Source organism: Hylobates moloch, unplaced genomic scaffold, assembly GCF_009828535.3.
Source record: "Hylobates moloch isolate HMO894 unplaced genomic scaffold, HMol_V3 SCAFFOLD_2, whole genome shotgun sequence".
NCBI classification, from domain to species: Eukaryota; Metazoa; Chordata; class Mammalia; order Primates; family Hylobatidae; genus Hylobates; species Hylobates moloch.
In genome coordinates this window covers 130,042,073-130,062,465 of record NW_026652277.1, presented here as the reverse complement: position 1 = coordinate 130,062,465, position 20,393 = coordinate 130,042,073, and the positions used below count along the sequence as shown (strand labels likewise).

Here is a 20,393-nt window from a genome sequence, read left to right as displayed (position 1 = left end):
GAAATGCAGCTAATGATTAGGTTTTATGGAAAGGCTTTATTTATTTATTTTATGATTAGGTTATATAAAAATGCTTTATTTCACCTGGAAGCTTACCTGGGTGTCATTTTATGGTTGTCTCATCTGACCATTTTTAAACCATGGTTGGATCTTGTGGAAATGTTTAGAGCTCGTTATGAAGCCAATGTAAACAAAGGTACCTATCAGCTGTTGCAGACACTATCCCATCCACAGGGGCACCCCTGACATAACTGTAGCCCAACTTCACCCTGAAGTCTTGGAAAGGCTACATGATTCAGACAGATGTAGTAGGCATGAGATTACAGGCCAAGAGGAAGAGGCCGGGCTGTAGGCAGTATACTCGACAGGCTCATACACTGCAAGCCTTGTTCCGGGTCCCTTACAAAGCACCTCTTTAGGGTGAAAACAAGATGGTCTTTGTAAATAAAAGTTCATGCATTTGGGTAATGAAGTCATTTTCCAGCGCTGCAGTGAAAGATATTCTTCTCCCAAGCCCTCTGGGTGAGGACTGTAGGGAGGAAGAGGGGTGGCCAGTGAATCTTAAGAGAAGATGTTAGCACAAAGAGTGCAACAGTCTATCCCCCAGAAAAAACCCGAGAAACCTTGCTCAAGAAAGTGAGCATGACCCCTCTGCCTTCAGAGATCATCTACCTCTGGTTCCTGCCCCTGGAATCCCTTTTCCACCCACTTGCCTGCAAACTAGCGGGGGCCACATAAAATATCTATGTAAATATAGATAAGACATCCGGTACCTTGACTACATAAATAAGAGTGGTGAGGAAGCGGTCACAAAAGCTGAATATTCTTCTGGAGCCCTTGGAGGGGCTCCAAATTGAGAGGGGAGGGAAGGCCGCAGGGAAAGGCGGACCTCAGTGTCTGAAAAGCCAGCTTAGAGTGGGAGGGCCTGGGAGTGGAAGGTAAAAAGGGAGTGGTGAGAATGACTGTGAGAAGGAAGCCAGGACAGCGCAGTCCCCAGTCCCGAACGGCCAGGGAGAGGAGGTGGCCTGGCGCTGGCGGGGCTCACCCCAATCCGTCTGCCTTTTGATGCCGGACTGTAAGCTCCGTCCATCTGTAGGTTCTTGAGCCAGAACCTCTGGGGGAAGGAGAAAAAGTGAAAGAGGGAGAGGGAGAGGGAGAGGGAGAGGGAGAGAGAGAGGGAGAGAGAGGGGGAGAAGCGGAGAGAGAGCGAGGGAGAGAGAGGCTGGGACTCTCCCTTACTCTCGCACTTTCCCTTTTTTTCCTAAGCTGCTGGTTGCGCTGCCACCTCCGGATACTGCACACGGAGAGAAGGGAAAATAAGCGAGGCACCGCCGCACCACGCGGGAGACCTACGCAGACCCACAGCGCCCGAGCCCTGGAAGAGCCCTGCTGGATGTCAGCGGAGGGATGGCTTTGAGCTCAGCCTGGCGCTCGGTCCTGCCTCTGTGGCTCCTCTGGAGCGCTGCCTGCTCCCGCGCCGCGTCCGGGGACGACAACGCTTTTCCTTTTGACTTTGAAGGGAGCTCAGCGGTTGGCAGGCAAGACCCGCCTGAGACGAGCGAGCCCCGCGTGGCTCTGGGACGCCTGCCGCCTGCGGCCGAGGTACAGTGTCCCTGCCATTGCCACCCTGCTGGGGCACCTGCGCCCCCGCGGGCTGTGCCACACTCGTCCTTCTCTCTCTCTCTGCCTCTTTCCTCTCCCCATTGCCTTGAGAGTTTCACCTGGGCTAGGTCAGTTCGGAAACTTGAAATAAAGAGTTTTCCTTTGTAAGTTGCATTTGGATGTTGAGAGTTGAAAGTTGAGGCTTCGGAAATGTGTCTGCTCAAAGGGATGAGAGTGCATGTGTTGGTGCTCTGAGTTCATCTGCTAGACTCTCACCGGGGACTGCAGCAGCACATCGGTGACTTCTGCCACTTGCGTGTCCCAGTAGTCATTTTGTCAAGCCACGACACTTAACGTATGTGCCCTGTCACTGGCTTCGTGCTCCTCGGTGCTGTTAGGACAGTGGGAATACTACTGCAGGACCTTTTTGTCTCCTTAGACCAGAAGTCTTCTGCAGGAGGGAAGGTGAGGGGGTGAGTGAGAGTGGCTGGTCATGAAAGGAGCTGTTAGGCAACTGCTGAGAGGGTATCTTGAATAGAAACGAGCCATTGTATTCCAGAAACAAGATGTTTCCATTAAAATCAAGCCTCAGGATATGCTATTGATAATATGTTTATTCAAAGAGCTGCTGTTTGAATACCTTACAATAGCTTTTAAGTTGGAAACAAAACCAGAATGTAGAGATCTGGTAAAGGAGAATGAATCCAGAACAAGTGATTTAAGAGCCCCTGAACCGAAACAGACAACAGCATGTCCATTGCATGGCAGATGCTAAGAGGGAGGAAAACGAAGTCACCTAAGTTCATGGGAAAGGAAGGAGCAATTGACCTAGCAAAACAAACACCACACTCTATAGCTTTGGTTACAGCAACTGTACAACTAAAACAGTTATGTGGATTGACACCATTTCTAACATCACTGATGCATGGATTATTGCTATGAATTCTATTAATTGTTAGTACAATTACAGTTATTAATTATTGATTATTAAAAATAAGGTGCATGAACATGGTCCTTCTTCAGAGTAAGCCCTACCCACATTGCCCCAAAAAAGACAGAGAGTGGACAAGGTCAGAATATGCCAACCTCTCACTGTGGTATAAAATGTAGCCTCCACGAAAAAGAGGGAGCATGGCTTCTGGTCAACTTCATACCCAGAAACTTGGGGAGAAGCCAGACCAGGAGGGACTTCATGCAATGGGAAGGCTTTGCTTCTCTACAGGCTTGGGATTAACCCCAGGGAAGCATTATCTCCACCTGTTGCTTTGAGCACGGAAAGTCCCTGAATGAAATGCTTAATTTTACTTAAGAGTAAAATTGGCAGATAAATTGCAGTACACTCAAATGTGAATTTCAGATAAATAATGAATGAATTTTTATCACATCCCAAATACTGCAAAGGACATATTTATACTAAAATTTGTTTTCATTGTTCATCTGAAATTCAAATTTATCCAGGCATCCTGTATTTGTATCTGTTATGTCTAAAGAGAGAAGCCATATACAACTGTTTTTAGTTTTAGAGAAGCTTAAAATTAATGTTGAGACCCTAGGAAATGTCTTATGTGCTCATATGTTTGGTGAAATAATAGGAAGGCAGCACAGCAAAGTGTTTTAGATTGCAGGTTTTCAGTCTGTTGGTCCCGAGTTGAAATTTCAAGCCCTTTGACCTTGGGCAAGTTACACATCCCCAGACTGCAGATAAACTGATACTGACAGAATTTATTGATGCCTACTTCATACCTCATACTGTTATTGTAATGAAATTAGATAAAATAGAGTGCTTAGCATAGTGCTTGACATAGTATAAATGCTTTATATATGCCAAGAGTTGTTAAAATTATTACTATAAAAAATGTGGATGATCAGATTAAAAGAAACCCTTATTTGAGAATATTCCTTAGAACCTTATGTTTATGGTTTTCTTTTACTTAATGTTATTATATCTGTTTATCTATATTCTTCCAACTGGAAAAAAAATGTCATGTAGTGAGTTAAATTTGTAATAATGTCAGAGTCTAATAGGTTCAGGATGCCAGTGGAGGCCTTCAGTTTTGAAAAACAAAAAGAAGATATTAGTCATTCCAGGAAGGTCAAAGTATATGGTGTAGAAAGGGTGAGATTGAGGTAATTATGTTCCCACTGCATAGTTTCACATAATGCCTCCAGTTAGCCTGTGGTCCCATGGCGATCCCAACGCCCCACCATCAGGTTTCCCATGCTCTTTATAGCAGTAAGCAGACCTTAAACCAAATACATTCCGGAGACTTAATAACATGGTACAAACATTTTACTGGGTTGGCTCAGGAGATTGTATTTGTGTATATATGGAGAGAGAAAGAGAACACGGACACATTATTCATGGGAGAGGTTCAATGTGTGGATGGGAAGATATTCTAAAAATACATTCTGTTTACTTGGATTTATATGAATGGTTATTCTGCAATTCTCCTTCAGAGGGAAGGAAGAAAAATATTAAGGCAAGCATGGAGCAGTGGGAGGTGCTTGGCTGAAGGCCTTCCTGAGGTTCTCCTAAGCTCCTCAATAGCCCAGCTTGTGGACTTTCCATCCCTGAGTACTTGGCCCAAGACACAAACTCTGGCATGCTGTATTGCTCCATGTGAGCTGGGGAACAAATACATGAAATATGCACAGAATAAAAGGATAGAGATTGTTGGCTGACCAGAAAGGAAGTCTCCTCTTTTCCTTGTAAAACAAGCCAAAGCTTCCCCCCAGATGCAAAGTATTTGAAAAGAAGGGCACCTGTGGGTAACTCCGTACTAGTTGTGGGGAGGATTTTCCCACCTTTGCTTCTTGACACTTAATCTACTGAGTCCATTATTGCAGAGTTTATGGTGAGAACAGTGATTCTCAACAGGTGATTCTCAAAAGGGAAGACTGGGCAGTTTCAATAATGATAATCAGTATTCTAATATTTCACATTAAGGAAAAGAAAGTCTATTCATTCCACCATATACACTATAGCAAGAAAAACTAGGCCAAAGTCTTCTTGACCAATATAGATATGGTAGATATGGAAAAGAACTGGTGTGGGGGCAGGAATGAAGATGGGAACACCCCCACAAGAAGCCAGTAACAGAATGTCCTTGGGAAGAGTGAGATTCTTGTCCGTCAAAAAGAAGTAGGAGCTAAACAGGTCAAGAACATGAGGTTGGAGGTTACACTGTGTAGCTGGAAAGAAGCCACACAGACTGAGAAATTGAGAAGGCAAGGACTCTGCTGACAGGGCAAGGTGGGAGGTGGTGGATGGGGTGACGGTGCTATTACTGGCTTTCACAGATAAATGAGAGAATAAGGGATACAACTGACAACATTGAGTTGTCATTGAGTTGCCCCTCAGAGGGGAAAAGAGGAATTTCTCTCCTAGAAACCTCAGTTTTGCTATTGTTATCATTATTGTTGTGTTAACTTCACTCCAAGATCAGTGCCCATGAACATACCCTACACTGGAAAAACTGACTTGCTAAAAAGAAACTCTATAAAGCAGACTAACTCTGAGGGACTTTTCCTCTTGACTCTTTTCCTTGTTGATACGTGACCCCATGTCCCAACACATTGTTAGGGTCCTACCATTAAAAGATTGCAGAATGTTTAATAAAAACATTTTAGATCTCTTTAACCATCTACTTTCTTTTTTCTTATCTTGGTCACTTGCTTTGAAAAAGGTCCCATGAGATCACACTAAGACCTCCAGTTGCTAGCCTGGGTTATCACTCTACATTGCCGTTCCAACAATTCAATTAGGTAATCTGAACCCCTTACATGCAGTCATTATTTCATTCATTTATTCACCCAACAAGCTGGTTTGGAGCCTTACCTCAAAAGAGCAATAAAATTAGGCACAAGGAGAAATAGAAAGAAGGTATAGTCTCATCTTTGCCCTCAGGGGTGAGCAATTGAAGAGAGAAAAAAAATAAGTGGCCATTATATACAGAACAATGTACTAACATTCTATAAGAGTGGCTACAAGGTAAGTGCCATGGAGGTAACGTGAAAAAAGTATTATTCCTGTGCTAGACCAGTAGGGCACAAAACTTACTTGCCAAACACCAAAATAGGCTTCAAAAACATTATTTTAGAAGAACTGGAATATAGCAGTGGTGGTAATAGCAATAATAGTATGGTTCATAGCTGACACTCGTTGAGTACTTACCACATGCCAGATACTGATCTAAACACTTCCCGTGAGTAATTTCCAGTAACTTTCATGACAAATCAGTGTGACTGGTATCGTTATTGTCTCATTTGATACATAGAAACTGAGGCACAGAGCATTTGCCCAGGCCCCTACTTGTAAGTGGCACAGCTAGGAAGGAGTTTATAAAAGCAGTTCAATTGTGCAAAAGCAGCTAGGAAGAGGTGATTAGGTAAATAGAAATATATATAGGAATACTTCTAGTCAAAGTTTTGGGAATTCCTTTTTTTTTTTTTGAGATGGAGTCTTGCTCTATTGCCTGGCTGGAGTGCAGTGGCTTGATCTCAGCTCACTGCAACCCCTGCCTCCTGGGTTCAAGCGATTCCCCTGCCTCAGCCTCCCAAGTAGCTGGGATTACAGGCACATGCCACCACGCCCAACTAATTTTTCATATTTTAGTAGAGACAGGGTTTTACCATGTTGGCCAAGATAGTCTCTATCACCTGACCTTGTGATCCGCCTGCCTCCCAAAGTGCTGGGATTACAGGTGTGAGCCACCACGCCCTGCCGGGAATTTCTTAAAATGAAGAAATATAAAACGCAATTTAAAGACCATTTTTGCGGTGCTTGTTAGATGAGTAGCATAAGTTACAAAAAGTTGAGATAACTTCCCCATCTAGTCTATTAACTACTTTTTAAAACTACTCATGTAAGAAAGAAAAAAACTAATACTTGTTGACTTCTACTATGTCCCATCAACCTCCATGAATTATCTTAATACTAACTAGTGAAAATTATACCCATTTTACAGATGAGTTCATTGACATTTAAAAGTGGTAAGTACCTTAACCAAATTTTCAAATTCCTTTCTCTGCTTTCTGTATACCAGGGAGTCTCCCTGATAGAGCACTTTTTTTTTCAACTATAGAGTCTTCTTATCCTATTTTCTCTTTATAATGATATTCTAGGATGTGTCCTCCACGTGATGCTACAGTCTATCTTAAAAGCTCTCGATTTAGATTAATAAGCAGGAAATTCATAACAGTATTACCTATGGAATACCTGGTCTATGTTATAGAATTTATTATAACATTGCTAAAAAATAAAGAATTCCATTCCCTAGTGTTCCAGAATTCTCTGATTTAACGAGAGGAAGTCTTTTCTTTTAACATGATAAAATAAAAATAACAGAAACTTTGCCATTTGAACTTTTTTTTTTTTTTTTTTTGAGACGGAGTCTCCCTCTGTCGCCCAGGCTGGAGTACAGTGGTGCTATCTTGGCTTGCTGCAACCACTGCCTCCCGGGTTCAAGCAATTCTGCCTCAGCCTCCCGAGTAGCTGGGACTACAGGCATGTGCCACCGTGCCGGGCTAGTTTTTTTGTATTTTTAGTAGAGACGGGATTTCACCGTGTTAGCCAGGATGGTCTCAATCTCCCGACCTTGTGATCCACCTGCCTTGGCCTCCCAAAGTGCTGGGATTACAGGCATGAGCTACTGCACCTGGCCATTTGAACGATTTTTAAGGGCACAGTTCAGTGGCATTGACTGTATTCACGTTGTTATAAAACCATCACCATCAATCTCCAGAACTTTTTCATTTTCCCAAACTGAAACCCATTAAACGATAACTTCCGATTAACTCCTTCCTCCAGCCCCTGGCAACCACAATTCTACTTTGTCTCTATGAATTTAACTACTCTAAATACCCCATATACATAATCATGCAGTACTTATCCTTGTGCCTGGCTTATTTCATCTAGCATAATGTCTTTGAGGCTCACCCATGTTGTAGCATGTGTCAGAATTGCATTCCTTTTTAAAACCAAATAATACCCTGTTATGTACACTATGTTTTGTCCATTCATTTGTTGATGGACATTTGGGTTGTTTCTACCTTTTGGCTACTGTGAGTAATGCTGCTATGAATATTGCTGTACAAGCCTCTGTTTGAGTTCTTGCTTTCAGTTTTTTGGGGGTGTATACCTAGAAGTAGAATTGCTGGATCGTATGGTACAGAGAAATTTTAAGACTTGGAGTCTTATAGCGGCCAGGTAAAAAAGAATTGAGTGAATCTAGCTCAGTAAAGAAACACATCCTCTGAGTGGTGGGCCTCAATAACAGGAAATGGAAGAATCCCTCTTCCAGAGTGGCAGCCACCTCTCAGCATTGCCAGGTCTTCTGGTTTTATTTTGTTGTGTTGTGTCTTTCTCAAAAGAAGACAGAATTTGGATTCATAAGTGAAATTGCTGACTCAAATTTTTTTTAGTGCCCTGTAGGCTGAGTACATCTGAGGGCCAGATTCAGCCCAAAGATAATTTATTTGCAGCCTCTGCTTTACAATATTTTGAAGTTCACCTTTCGTTACAGGCAGAATATGGGCTTACAACCAGACAGATGCACTGTGAATCCAGCTCCACAACTTTCTAGCTGTTTGACTTTGGGCAAATTGGACCATCTTTTAGATACTCAGTTCCTTTGATTGTAAAATAAATAGAAATACACCTGCCTTGCAAAATTCTTGTGAAATTCAAATGAAATAATATATGTAAGCTGCCCAACACAAAGTTAACCCTCATTTCTCTCAGTCTGTCCCTCCTTCCTTTCCCTCATTTTTCCACTCTGCCTCTATCTTCAGGTAAAGCTTTATACTATCTTGTTAAAAGTATTTTGTTATCAAACTCTTTACTTATTCCATAAATTCGAGTACTTTTAACTTTTGCTTAAAATTTGCTGATTATCCAACATTGGAGAAGAAGGCTGTCATTTAATTTTTATAATCATTGTATCTTTTATGGTTCTTTAAACAGCCTTTCCCTAGCAATAGGAGGATCTGAGCAGTTAAGAGAAATGAATGCTAAATCCCTAGAAAAGCTAAAGAAAAAAGCCAACAGCAGCTGGGCACGGTGGCTCATGCCCGTAATCCCAACACTTTGGGGAGGCCAAGACGGGTGGATCACAAAGTCAGGAGTTCAAGACCAGCCTGGCCAAGATGGTGAGACCCCCGTCTCTACTAAAAATACAAAAAAAAATAGCTAGACATGGTGGCAGGTGCCTGTAATCCCAGCTACTTGGGAGGCTGAAGCAGAGAATTGCCTGAACTCGGGAGGCAGAGGTTGCAGTGAGCGGAGATCGTGCCACTGCACACTTAATATCTCAACACCCCGTGACGGTGTCCCTGCTCTGTGATGCACAGTTTCTTGAATTAAAATGCCGAAAACACTCCCCTACTTCAGAGTTTTTTCTGGCTTATAGTAACCACATAAGTATAACGATGACCAGACATAATTTTGAGAACTTTGATTAGTTAAAAGCCATTAAAACCAGATTGCTAGTATATGCTTTAAGTCCAAACCTTAGCATTTCCAAACAACCATTTTTTTTCTAAAATAAGTAAACCTATTCTATTGATGTATAGTGACCATATAGAAGAATATTTAAATACCTACTCATATTTGCAAAACAGCAGCATTCTTTTTTCGACTGTTTTTCTTTTTTGCTCTTGGTGTGGTAAAGTTAAATTCTGGGAAATGGTTTACTAAAGGGAAGTTTAACCACAGATGTTTGTAATTCCAACTTAAGTTTCCCATCAAAGTCTTAATGAAATTCAGCTGCCAGCAGTTCAGCTCTGAATCTGAGTCTTTTTATCATGAGAAACTTGGGGGAAACAACATTCTGAAGCTGAATGGTAATGGGAAAATTTCCATATTCAGCCCAAATCCTCTCCATAAAGAAAAAAATACATAAACAAATTCTGTTAAAAGCGGGAGGAGAGACGGGTGAATATAATTTGAGTAATATGCAAAATGACCTTCTTTTCACTCCCAGGACTTTCTTGGTTTTTATGTTGTGTTTTGGTGGAGGCTAGAGATCTGTGTTTACCTAAATGGAGTGAAGTATACACATTTTTTGCTTCATGAGAACTGATGAGTTAGAGAAATCCTGTAACATTAACAGCTGCATTAGCACAAGTCTTTTGCAGAGTAGACCAGTAATCCAGGCTGTACTCTACAGCTAAAAGAGCCCCTGAGCATGATGCAGACTTTGCATATTAACATTTATTTTGAAATTATGCCATTTTGGAGTGGTATGATTGCTTCAAAGGAAATCAAGGACTCTAGAGATCAAAAGTATCTTCACTAAAACTTCCCTCACACACACAACTATTACATGGAACACTGTTGTCTATGTACAAAGTGAAATGCAACATGGCATGCTGAACTAAGCAGCTCTAGAAAGCCAAATGTCAGTCCAAAGAAACACATAACATAGACACCAGCCAAAGGGAAGAGAAATGTCTAGTAAGCCTCAGGCCCTGGGATGCTAGGACTATAGAACCCTCTAGAATCACAGCACAGAGCCACAGCACAAATTCGGGGTCTGAAAACCCTGGCAAGCCTCTTCTTCCACAGCAGAGGTAGTCCAGGATGCCTTTCAAGCTTCATGGCTACATGTGTATGTTTCCCTTTGATGAACAGTGATACAATTTGACAAGCTGAAGGTGTTACCTAAGTGTTACCTCTTTTCCTGCTATCCGTCCTGAGTCCTAGGTGGTTCTGTCAACCCCCAGGTCACAGACGAGGTGCTAAATGCCTGCTATTTGGAGATTAAACAGTCTGAATATCTGGAGATGGGCTGCAGTTTAATTGTAGTACATGAATAATTGCCTCATTTTATATTATTCCTTTGAAATTGTTGTCCGCCACCATTAATGCCAATAGACACCCTGAAATTCCATTCATAAGAGACCTGAAGCTTCTCCTGCAGCACAAAATTCAGCATAAAGGAGACCTGTTTGAATGCAGAGTCAGTGGGTGGTTATTACTGGTTACATAAATCTATCATACCTTGCAGCATGAGCCATGAAATCAAAGGAATCATAGAATGTCAGAATTAGAAAGGAAGTTTAGAGATTCAACTCTCTCATTTTGTACGTGAGAAACCTAAGCTGAGAAGAGAGGGGAGGTGTGGGTGCTTGACCCTGGGACACGATGCCCATTAGCAGTAGTACACGTGTCACAGGGTAAACCCCCAAATTGGAGTTCAGCCTGGGAGGCCACGTGGGTTCTTGGCTTCACACAGGGAGGAAATCAAGAGCCAGCCGACAGAGTAAAATGAAAGCAAGCTTATTAAGAAAGTAAAGGAATAAAAGGGTGCGTACTCTATAGACAAGCAGTCCTGAGGGCTGCTGGTTGGCTGTGTTTATGGTTATTTCTTGATCATATGCTAGACAAGGAATGGATTATTTATGAGTTTTCCAGGAAAGGGATGGGGAAGTCTCAGAACCATGAGTTTCTCCCCCTTTCAGGCCTTATAGGGTAACTTCCAGACATATCATGGGATTTTCTTTTGGTATGCTAATGTATTGTAATTAGCATATAATGGGCAGTGAGAGAGACCAGAGGTGGCTTTTATTACCATCTTGGTTTTGGCATGGTTTGGCCGGCTTCTTTACTGCAACCTGTTTTATCAGCGGGGTCTTTGTGACCTGTTACCTTGTGAAACCAGTCCTGCTGGTTCTCACTTTTTGCCTTATGTTCTTTTCAATTGTTTTAATGTACTGAATCATCCTAGCTTTATTTTATTTATGTGTTTTTGAGACAGAGCTCTGTTGCCCAGGCCGGGGTGCAGTGGCGCAATCTCGGCTCACTGCCACATCCACCTCCCAGGTTCAAGCGATTCTCTTGCCTCAGCCTCCTGAATAGCAGGGATTACAGGCGCCCGCCACCATGCCCAGCTAATTTTTGTACTTTTAGTAGAGACAGGGTTTCGCCATGTTGGCCAGGCTGGTCTTGAACTCCCAACCTCAGGCAATCCACCTGCCTGGGCCTCCCAAAGTGCTGGGATTACAGGCATGAGCCACCATGCCCAGCCTCATCCTAGCTTTAGAACTAGTGATTATTACCTGAGCATATCTAGATATCTTATAAAAGATATCTACTTCTAATATATTATTACTCTTTTACTCTTTATTGTTTCTGTTTATCCTTGAGTTGAGTCATCAGTAGGAGATTCTCATGGAGCTGAGTAGAGCTAGACTATGAGTCTGTAACTATTCTGATTCTTGGCTCCATCACTAACAACCAGATCACCCTTGCCGGGTAAAGAAACCTGGTCAATTCCTCTACCTGCTGGGGCCTCAGTTTCTATACAAAAAAAAATTAAAAACGATTACTTCTAGCAACAAAATTCTACAATTATTTAATAAATAGGTTAAAATTTATCCCAATTAAAGGAAACCTGGCTTAAGATACTGAATCACATAGTCATAGCTGTTGCCCTAGTTAGAACCCAAGACTTTAAGAGTCCAGAGCCTGAAGGAAACACAGGGTCCTGGCCTGTGGAAGGGGCTGGGGAGCGGTAGTTCCTAACAACTCCAGATGTGGGGCTGGGGCTGATCTGCAGCACAGGTTACCAACCCAGCCACAGACATGAGCCTCTCCAAGGTGACACAACAATGAGGCTTCCCAGACAGCCTAAGTGTGTCTCCATGTGGTCAATGAATGTTCATGGGTCTCCCATTCCAGGGTCCAAGGGTGCTGCCCCCTATGCTATCTGGACCCTCCAGAATGACCCTAAACCTATCCCCACTGCAGAGAGACAACAAAGTAGACAATGGAAGAGATCAGGGACTGGAGACCTACTGAGCAGAGACTCATGTCAACACATAACAGTTCAGTGCCAAATGGCAGAGGGTCCAGAGAGGAGAAGGTATTTTTACTCAAAGAGAAAGGAAGGGAAAGCCAGTGGCAGATTATTAATCATTATAAACATCAACATGAAATACTCACATTATATTATACAGAGTAGAGCTGTCCACTAAATCTTAATGACAATGTAAAGAAGAATATTGCAGAACACAACATGTGGAAGCGAATATTCAAGGAACTGTCTCGAAGTCAGAATTGTTGGTGTGTGAGGGGATGTGCACTGGTGTCTAAATGCCCTGATTGTTGCTGGCTATAGGGAAGAGGGGTCTAAAACATTGCTACTGAAAATGTGGTCCAAAGATGGCAGCATCAGCATTACCTGGGAATGTGTTAGAGATGCAGAATCTCAGGTTCCACCCCAGAATCAGAATCTACATTTTCACCATATCCCCAGGCTGTTTATCTGCACATTAAAATATGAGAAATGCTAGGCTCTCAAATACAGGTGGGCTTGAATTTTGAATGGACTTAGGGGAAATTGTAAATGCAGAAAATGTAAAAAATGTTTGATATAATTATGGAGGAAGACCCAAAAAACATAAATTATGGCTAAGTCTAGTAAGGGGGTTCACAAGCTCACCCATGCTAGCTGAAAATGTGTACTTCAGAATAAAACACAAGCCTCAAAGCAAACTGCTGCTTTGAGGCTTCTAAAGGAAGCTGATAAGGTAAAGTCACTTCCTGAAACCATGGCACACACACACTGGGTGCTCAAAACGTATTTTTTGAGAAAAGACATGAAATGACATGGCAGGTTTTTTTACTCCCACCTAACTCTTCTCAGCACCCATAGCCCAGATACCAAAACACTGAAGACTCTGTGTCCTTGAAGGAAGTAGAGCAGAAGCAGGGGAAGAATTTACTTGGGGAACCTGCTCAAAAATAGGATGTTGCTCACACTTTTCAGGGAATAGTGGGATTGTGATATTTTTCTTGGTAACAAGGGAGTCATTCTGATTCAGGATGTCTCTCCAGGGAGTGAGGAGTGCAGTCTGTATCCTAGACTACAAAGATAATGTTAGGAGACAGGGAAGACCCAGTTCCCCAAAATGAAAATTGCCAATTGCTCTTTCTCCAGCTGGTCCTTTTCTAGAGGGATTGAAATCTGCAGGAAAGTGCTTTTGAGTCAGGTCTGTGTCTCCTTCTCTATCAGAGCAGATGTCCCCATTCTCCCAGCAGACTCCAGCTATCCTTGATGCAGCATTTTAGCTGCATAATTACTAAGCACTTGATTAGCACTTGCTGTGTTGCAAGTACTGTTCTAAGCACTTATGTGTATTATAAATTCATTTATTCCTCATAACAATGCCATGAGGAAGGCATTAATATTAACCCCATTTTACTGATGACGAAAATGAGCCAGATAGCAGTTAAGTAACTTACGGTCATAGCTAGGAAATCTGACCTCAAGTTCATAACCTTCACATTATAATGACCCTCTAACATCTGTTTCTAAGTCTCAGAGTGCTTTAGCAATACCCCACCTAATAAAGGTTTCCCGTACTACCGCAGTAGTCTTAGCAGTTGACAAGTCTGTAAAGAACATTTAAATTAGTGGTATGTTTAGTCTTTGGCCTTGTTTTTAAGTTACAGAGTAAACTAAGTATCATCTCAGTAACAATGGGGAGTCCTTCCCTTAAACATAGGAGGAGTAACAGTTGATTAAATTTCTGAATGTGTATATAGATATATATTCATGTGACTCCAGCTATGCTGAGCATTGGTTTTTCAATAGTCCTGAGTCTACTTTGTGGACCTACAACTTAAAAGATCTTGAAAAGGGTATGGAAAGAGCTGACATGGTAGTAAAAACATGACCTCAGTTCCTAAAAAAAATAAAACATAAAAATTGAGCTACAATATGATCCAGCAATTCCACTGCTGGGTATATAACCTGAAAAAAAGAAAATCAGTATATAGAAGAGATATCTGCACTCCTATATTTGTCGCAGCACTGTTTACAATAGCAAAGATTTGGAGGCAACCTAAGTGTCCATCAACAGATGAATGGATAAAGAAAATGTGGTACATATACACAATAGAGTACTAGTCAACCATAAAAAGAATGAGATTCAGCCATCTGCAAAAACATGGATGAAACTTTATGTTAAGTTAAATAAGCCAGGCACAGAAAGACGAATGTCGCATGTTCTCACTTATTTGTGGGATCTAAAAATCAAGTCAATTGAACTCATGGACATAGAGAATAGAAAGATGGTTACCAGAAGCTGGGAAGGGTAGTAGGAGGTTGGTGGAGAGGTGGGAATTGTTAATGGGCACGCAAAAAAATAGAAAGAATGAGTAAGATCTACTATTTGATAGCAACAATGGGATGACTATAGTCAATAATAACTTAATTGTACATTTTAAAATAACTTGATGTAATTGGATTGTTTGTGACTCAAAGGATAAATGTTTGAGGGGATGGATACCCCGTTCTCTATGGTGTGCTTATTTCCCATTGCATACCTGTATCCAAACATCTCACATACCCCATAAATATATACACCTACTATTTACCCACAACAATTTAAAAAAAAATACAAAGATTAAAAATAAAACAAACAAACAAAAAAGACCTCAGGGGAAATAATTCGACAGAATATGTCAATCAGGAAAACTAATGAAGGTTTAGAAACAATTTGCCTTTTAAAATGTTTCTCTACAAATGACAACAGAAAAAGAAGGGAAATTTAACGATGAAAAGGATTCAAAAGTCAGACTTTTTTTTGAGACGGAGTCTCACTCTGTCGCCCAGGCTGGAGTGCAGTGGCCCGATCTAGGCTCACAGCAACCTCCGCCTCCCGGGTTCACGCCATTCTCCTGCCTCAGCCTCCCGGGACTACAGGTGCCCGCCACCATGCCCGTCTAATTTTTTTGTGTTTTCAGTAGAGATGGGGTTTCACTGTGTTTGCCAGGGTGGTCTCGATCTCCTGACCTCGTGATCCGCCCACCTCGGCCTCCCAAAGTGCTGGGATTACAGGCAGGAGCCACCGCGCCCGGCCTCAAAAGTCAGACTTAAAAGAAACATAGGCTGCTAACTCCTTTAAGCACTATATAAAACAATTTGTCTGAAATAAGTGAGTTATTCATTCGGCACCCCAAGGAATAAAAGTGTAGTGCCGAAAGGTACCATTCAAGGTAGTAGTGACTTGATCTGGAACAGACCCAGGTAGTCTTCCGCCCTTCTGAACTAACAGAAGGATTATAGCAGCAGTCACTTGTGAAATGCATTGTAACCTGCATGGGGGAATGTGAGAATAATGTTACCCAAACTTTTCATGTGCAGGCATCTCTTTACTATTTCTCCTCTTCCTCTAGCCTCATGTTTTAAAATGTTTTTCCTTCTGTATTAGTCTGCTGGGGCTGCCATAAAAAATACTCCAGACTGAGTCGCTTAAACAATAGAAATTTATTTTCTTACAGTTTTGGAGGCTAAACGTCCAACATCAAGGTGCTGCCAAGTTTGGTTTCAGTTGAGGGCTCTCTTCATGACTTGCAGATGGCCACATTCTCACCGTGTCCTCACATGGCCTTTCTTTTGTGTATATGTGGAGGGAGAGAGTTCTCTGGTATCTCTTCCTCATCTTGTAAAGATATAAGTTCTATAAGATAAAGGTGCTCTCCCTACAATGTCATTTAATCTTTCTTTCTTTTCTTTTTTTTTTTTTTTTGAGATGGAGTCTCACTCTGTCACCTGGCTGGAGTGCAGTGGCACACAATCTCTGCTTGCTACAACCTCCACCTCCTGGGTTCAAGCGATTCTCGTGCCTCAGCCTCCCAAGTAGCTGGGACTACAGGTGCCTGCCACCACACCCAGCTAATTTTTGTATTTTTCGTAGAGACGGGGTTTCACCATGTTGGCCAGGCTGGTCTTGTATTCCTGACCTCAAGTGATCCACCCGCCTGGGTCTCCCAAAGTGCTGGGATTATAGGCATGAGCCACCGCACCCAGCCCATTTAATCTTTATTATCTGTATTTATTACCTCTTTATAGGCACTATCTCCAAATATAGTCACATTAGGGGTTAGGTTTCAACATGAATTTTGAGGAGACACAATTCAGTTCATCACACCTACCAAGTGAAATGTATTAAGTAGTAACTAATTTCTTAATAAGGCAAAGTAATTTATAACCACAGAAGAAAGCTTCTGAGAAAATAAGATAGTGAGTGTAATTGCTGTTTTAACTTTAAGCAAAAGCCAAATTTAGCACTTCATTTTAATTGTACATTTTTTATAAATAGGTCGCTATTACTTTTATTTATTTATTTATTTATTTATTTATTTTTAGACAGATTCTTGCTCTGCCACCCAGGCTGGAGTGCAGTGGTGTGATCTCGGCTCACTGCAATCTCTACCTCCTGGGTTCAAGCGATTCTCCTGCCTCAGCCTCCGGAGTAGCTGGGACTACAGGTGCCCGCCATGCCTGACTAATTTTTGTATTTTTAGTAGAGACAGGGTTTCACCATGTTGGCTAGGCTGGTCTCGAACTCCTGACCTCAAGTGATCCAACCATCTTGGCCTCCCAAACTGCCAGAATTACAGGTGTGAGCCACCATGCCCGGCCAACTTTTAATTCAATATTTTGAAATATGGAAAATAGTATGTCAGGCTCTGTACTGCCACATTGTATTTCTTAGGTATCCAGGGACACTCGATTGATCAGTATCAATATCTTTACTCTCTTTTTAGCAAAAAGGTGCCCACTACCTCAGCAAGTGTCATGTATCCTACAAAGATGAATAAAACACAGAGATGAAACAAATACACTAATAATGCAATACAACTAATTTCTTATGTTACAAAAACTCTTCAAGGATTTAGAAGGAACATTCACTCCTGGTGGAACATTCCCAGGTGACTTCATGGGCAAGGTGGCATTTGAGTTGAATCTTTAAGATTGAGGAAAAGAATACAAGCTGAGGGGACAGGATGAGTAGATAAAAAGACACAGGGTTTCTTCTGGAAAGGGAAGTAGTCTCAGTTGGTTGGGCTGAACCACAGGGAGCCATCAAAGACTTCATAGCAGAAGAAAGAGAAACACGTGAGAATCGTGATTTGTCAACATTAATCGGGAAACAGTCCCTGGCTAGATTGGGCAATAGGCGGCAGAGAGCCTGGAATCAGGATAACCCATGTCGTGCATTGGTAACCGTCCAGGAGAGCCTAAGGAGGCCTGGATTTGGATGCTGGCTGTGGTCTGGAAAGGACAGAACAGATGCTGGGATCATCGCCAAGGTTCTATCAAGATGGTTTGTCATATGTTTGAAGAGTAAGGATGAAGGAGAAGTCAAAGGTGCTGCTGATGTTTGTAGAAATGTATTAAATTATGGGAGAGAAGTCTCTGCCAGAGACCTTTTAACATAAAACCTACTAAATCAGTGGCTTTCAGACTGAGGCTCCATGGAAATGCCTGAGGGTTCAAGGCCTCCGGAGCAGCAGGAGGTTGCTCCCTACCTCCTTCAATCACAGCAGCTTCTTTTTTATCTGTTTTATAGATGAATTTCACATGAAGTTTTACTGGTTTTTAAAAAAGGGATTCTCTGCTCTAAAATATTTGAGAACCACTATGCTGGGGCCTCCCAAGCTGATATGCTAAATCAAGACTAGTCTCCAAAATGTTACTCAAAATCTTATTCAAATCAGTGCCTCCTAGGCAGTTTCCCGGCAGTACACATGCCTGCCTTGGGCCAGTACGTGTCACTGGTTGCATTGAGCAGCTGATGCTCAGAGCACTCCTGTAATAGGTCCAAACATGAGCTAGAAATCTTTAAACAATCGGTGCTCTCCTGAGAGATATTTTTATGCTTCCTGTTCCCTGTCTGATGGTATTTTGGGCCCTTTTCAAGGAAATTAGGAAATTCCACTTTTGTCTCGGTCATTACCTGGGAGTACTGAGGACAACAACAAAGGAGCTTCGGAGAGAGGATAGGATGGTAGTGGGTAGACCAGATAACCACTATCTTTTGATCTTCATAAGAAGGACCAGCTGTTCATTCAGTTTTTATTCTTCTAAACCAATTATTCCATCACAATGAATATCATCTTATTCTGAAACATAAACCAGTTTCTCACCTGCACCCTGAGCTAAAAAGATAGCTCTCAAGTCTGTCTCCTTTCTCGATACAGTAGTTCACCCAATTTGTGGTCCAGAAGCTGTTTCCAGTGATCTCCAAAGGGGAAAAGTACTTCCATGATGAATATTATGTCTATAAAAATCAAGAAAATAAGCATCAAAAACTTTAGCTTTTCATGCAAATTAAAAAAGCGGCAACCTAAGCATTTCATTGTGTCATGAAGGCAAACTGCAGCTTGTTTTAATTTGCCTTATAACATATCTGCAGTATACCCGGGAGAACTGATGTTCTAATGAATTAGGAAAGCTTCTTTTATCTCCTTCTACCTGTAGCTTGAAGATCTCAGCTTTTAAAAAGCTGTTGATATTGAGCAACTGTTAAATTGGCAGTTATTCACAATTGCCAAATATTGGAATTTCCAATGACTACTGACTCAGGTAAAAAATAGTGTTGATACTTATTAAGCTTTCATGATTTATGAAAGGGGCCAGGCGGAGACCAAACTACACCTGTCACGGTCAAGAGATCTTTATTGGAGGTATCGAGTGGAGAAGGAAGAGAAGAGACAGAGGGCTGCTGGTGTGCTGAGTTTTATATCCCTTGGGCCTATGTGGATTGGGCTGGGGCGGGCCCAAGGGAAGGCGGGAGATGCTTCTTTCTGATTGGCCCTCCTTTCACGGGTTCAGACAGTGCCCGGTCAAGGAGGGGAGAAGAACCCGGAACCGGCCCCATCTTAAGGTACTGCACCATTTTAAAGTACCCCATGTTACCTAACATTCCTCCCTTTTTGTTTTCTTAAATGGGGGAAAATGGGCCTCGTGGTTCATCTGGCTGCTTCCTGCTGAGTGGGGGTGCTGTGGGGAGGGGGCACAGGGAGAGCTGTCAGGGTTGTGCATGGGGTACAGTATGAGTATGAGGCCAAGCAATAGGGCGCTATACATGAAGACTTCGTTAAACGTGAAGTCCATGAATGTTTCTTGTCCTCCAGTGCTGTCAGCCAGTTGAGGGGCAGGGATGGGTTGGCGATGAGCCAGCTGTCTGAGCGAAGGGTGTTTAAGAATTGGTAGAATCGGCTTGCTGTAGCCATCTGGGGTACTAGGGGTAGAGTTTGGTCTGCTCGAAGAGAAAAGAAGATGGTAGTTAATTTAGGGTGCGAGGGCAGGCCTACCCCCTCCCCCCCAATCCTGGGTATCTGTTGCCGGTCTTTGGCCGTTTAAGAGGCCAGCAGGGTGTGAGACTGTCTCTGGAGTCTGCCGTGTCTTCACAAGTCGCTAGGAGCTGGTAGTTTCTGAGGAGAAGCTGGTTAAAGGTTTGGTTAGAGATGGACTCTTTGAGGGAACGGGAAATAGTTATGGTTTGAGTTGGATATGCCCAGGCATTGCTGGGATATATGCCTCCTGTAACTGACTGGCCCCAGACTGGGTCGGCGGGTTTGTCGATATGTATGGCTTGGGAGGAGGTGTTGTTTTTAGTGGTATAATATAGAAAGGGGGTGTGTTTGTTGACGCGGGAGCCAGAAGGTGAAGTGGAACATGTGGAAGAGAGGGTCCCAGCTGTTTTCTATCATAGTGAGCCTGGGAAGGGGAAGATCCACCGTGGGGCTGATGTAGTTGGTGTGTGCCCTCCTGTGAATGTTGTATGACTCTTTAACTGTGAAGAGATAATAGGGCTGGGAAGAGGGCCCACCGGCGGAGGAAAGTGTAAAGATGTGAGAGGCGGAAAGCCAGAGAAGAGCACTTAGGAGATGCATGAGAGCGGGGCGTAAGCAGTTTGGTTCTTCGTGTGGTCCGGGTTGGTAGCCGGTTTCAACCGGTTGAGCGGTGACCCGCGACTGGAAGATGAGGTGG

General features: G+C 42.5%; 1 protein-coding gene across 1 annotated transcript in view; it reads left to right on the top strand.

The window, feature by feature from the left end:
- Positions 1-966: 966 nt before the first annotated feature.
- LAMA4 (laminin subunit alpha 4) overlaps positions 967-20,393 on the top strand; it is a 149,449-nt gene continuing 130,022 nt past the window's right edge. The window contains exons 1-2 of the mRNA XM_032157109.2: positions 967-1,075; positions 1,267-1,602. Coding sequence (XP_032013000.1) covers positions 1,408-1,602 — 195 coding nt within the window. The 5' untranslated portion in view covers positions 967-1,075; positions 1,267-1,407. The remainder of the gene's footprint in view (positions 1,076-1,266; positions 1,603-20,393) is intronic.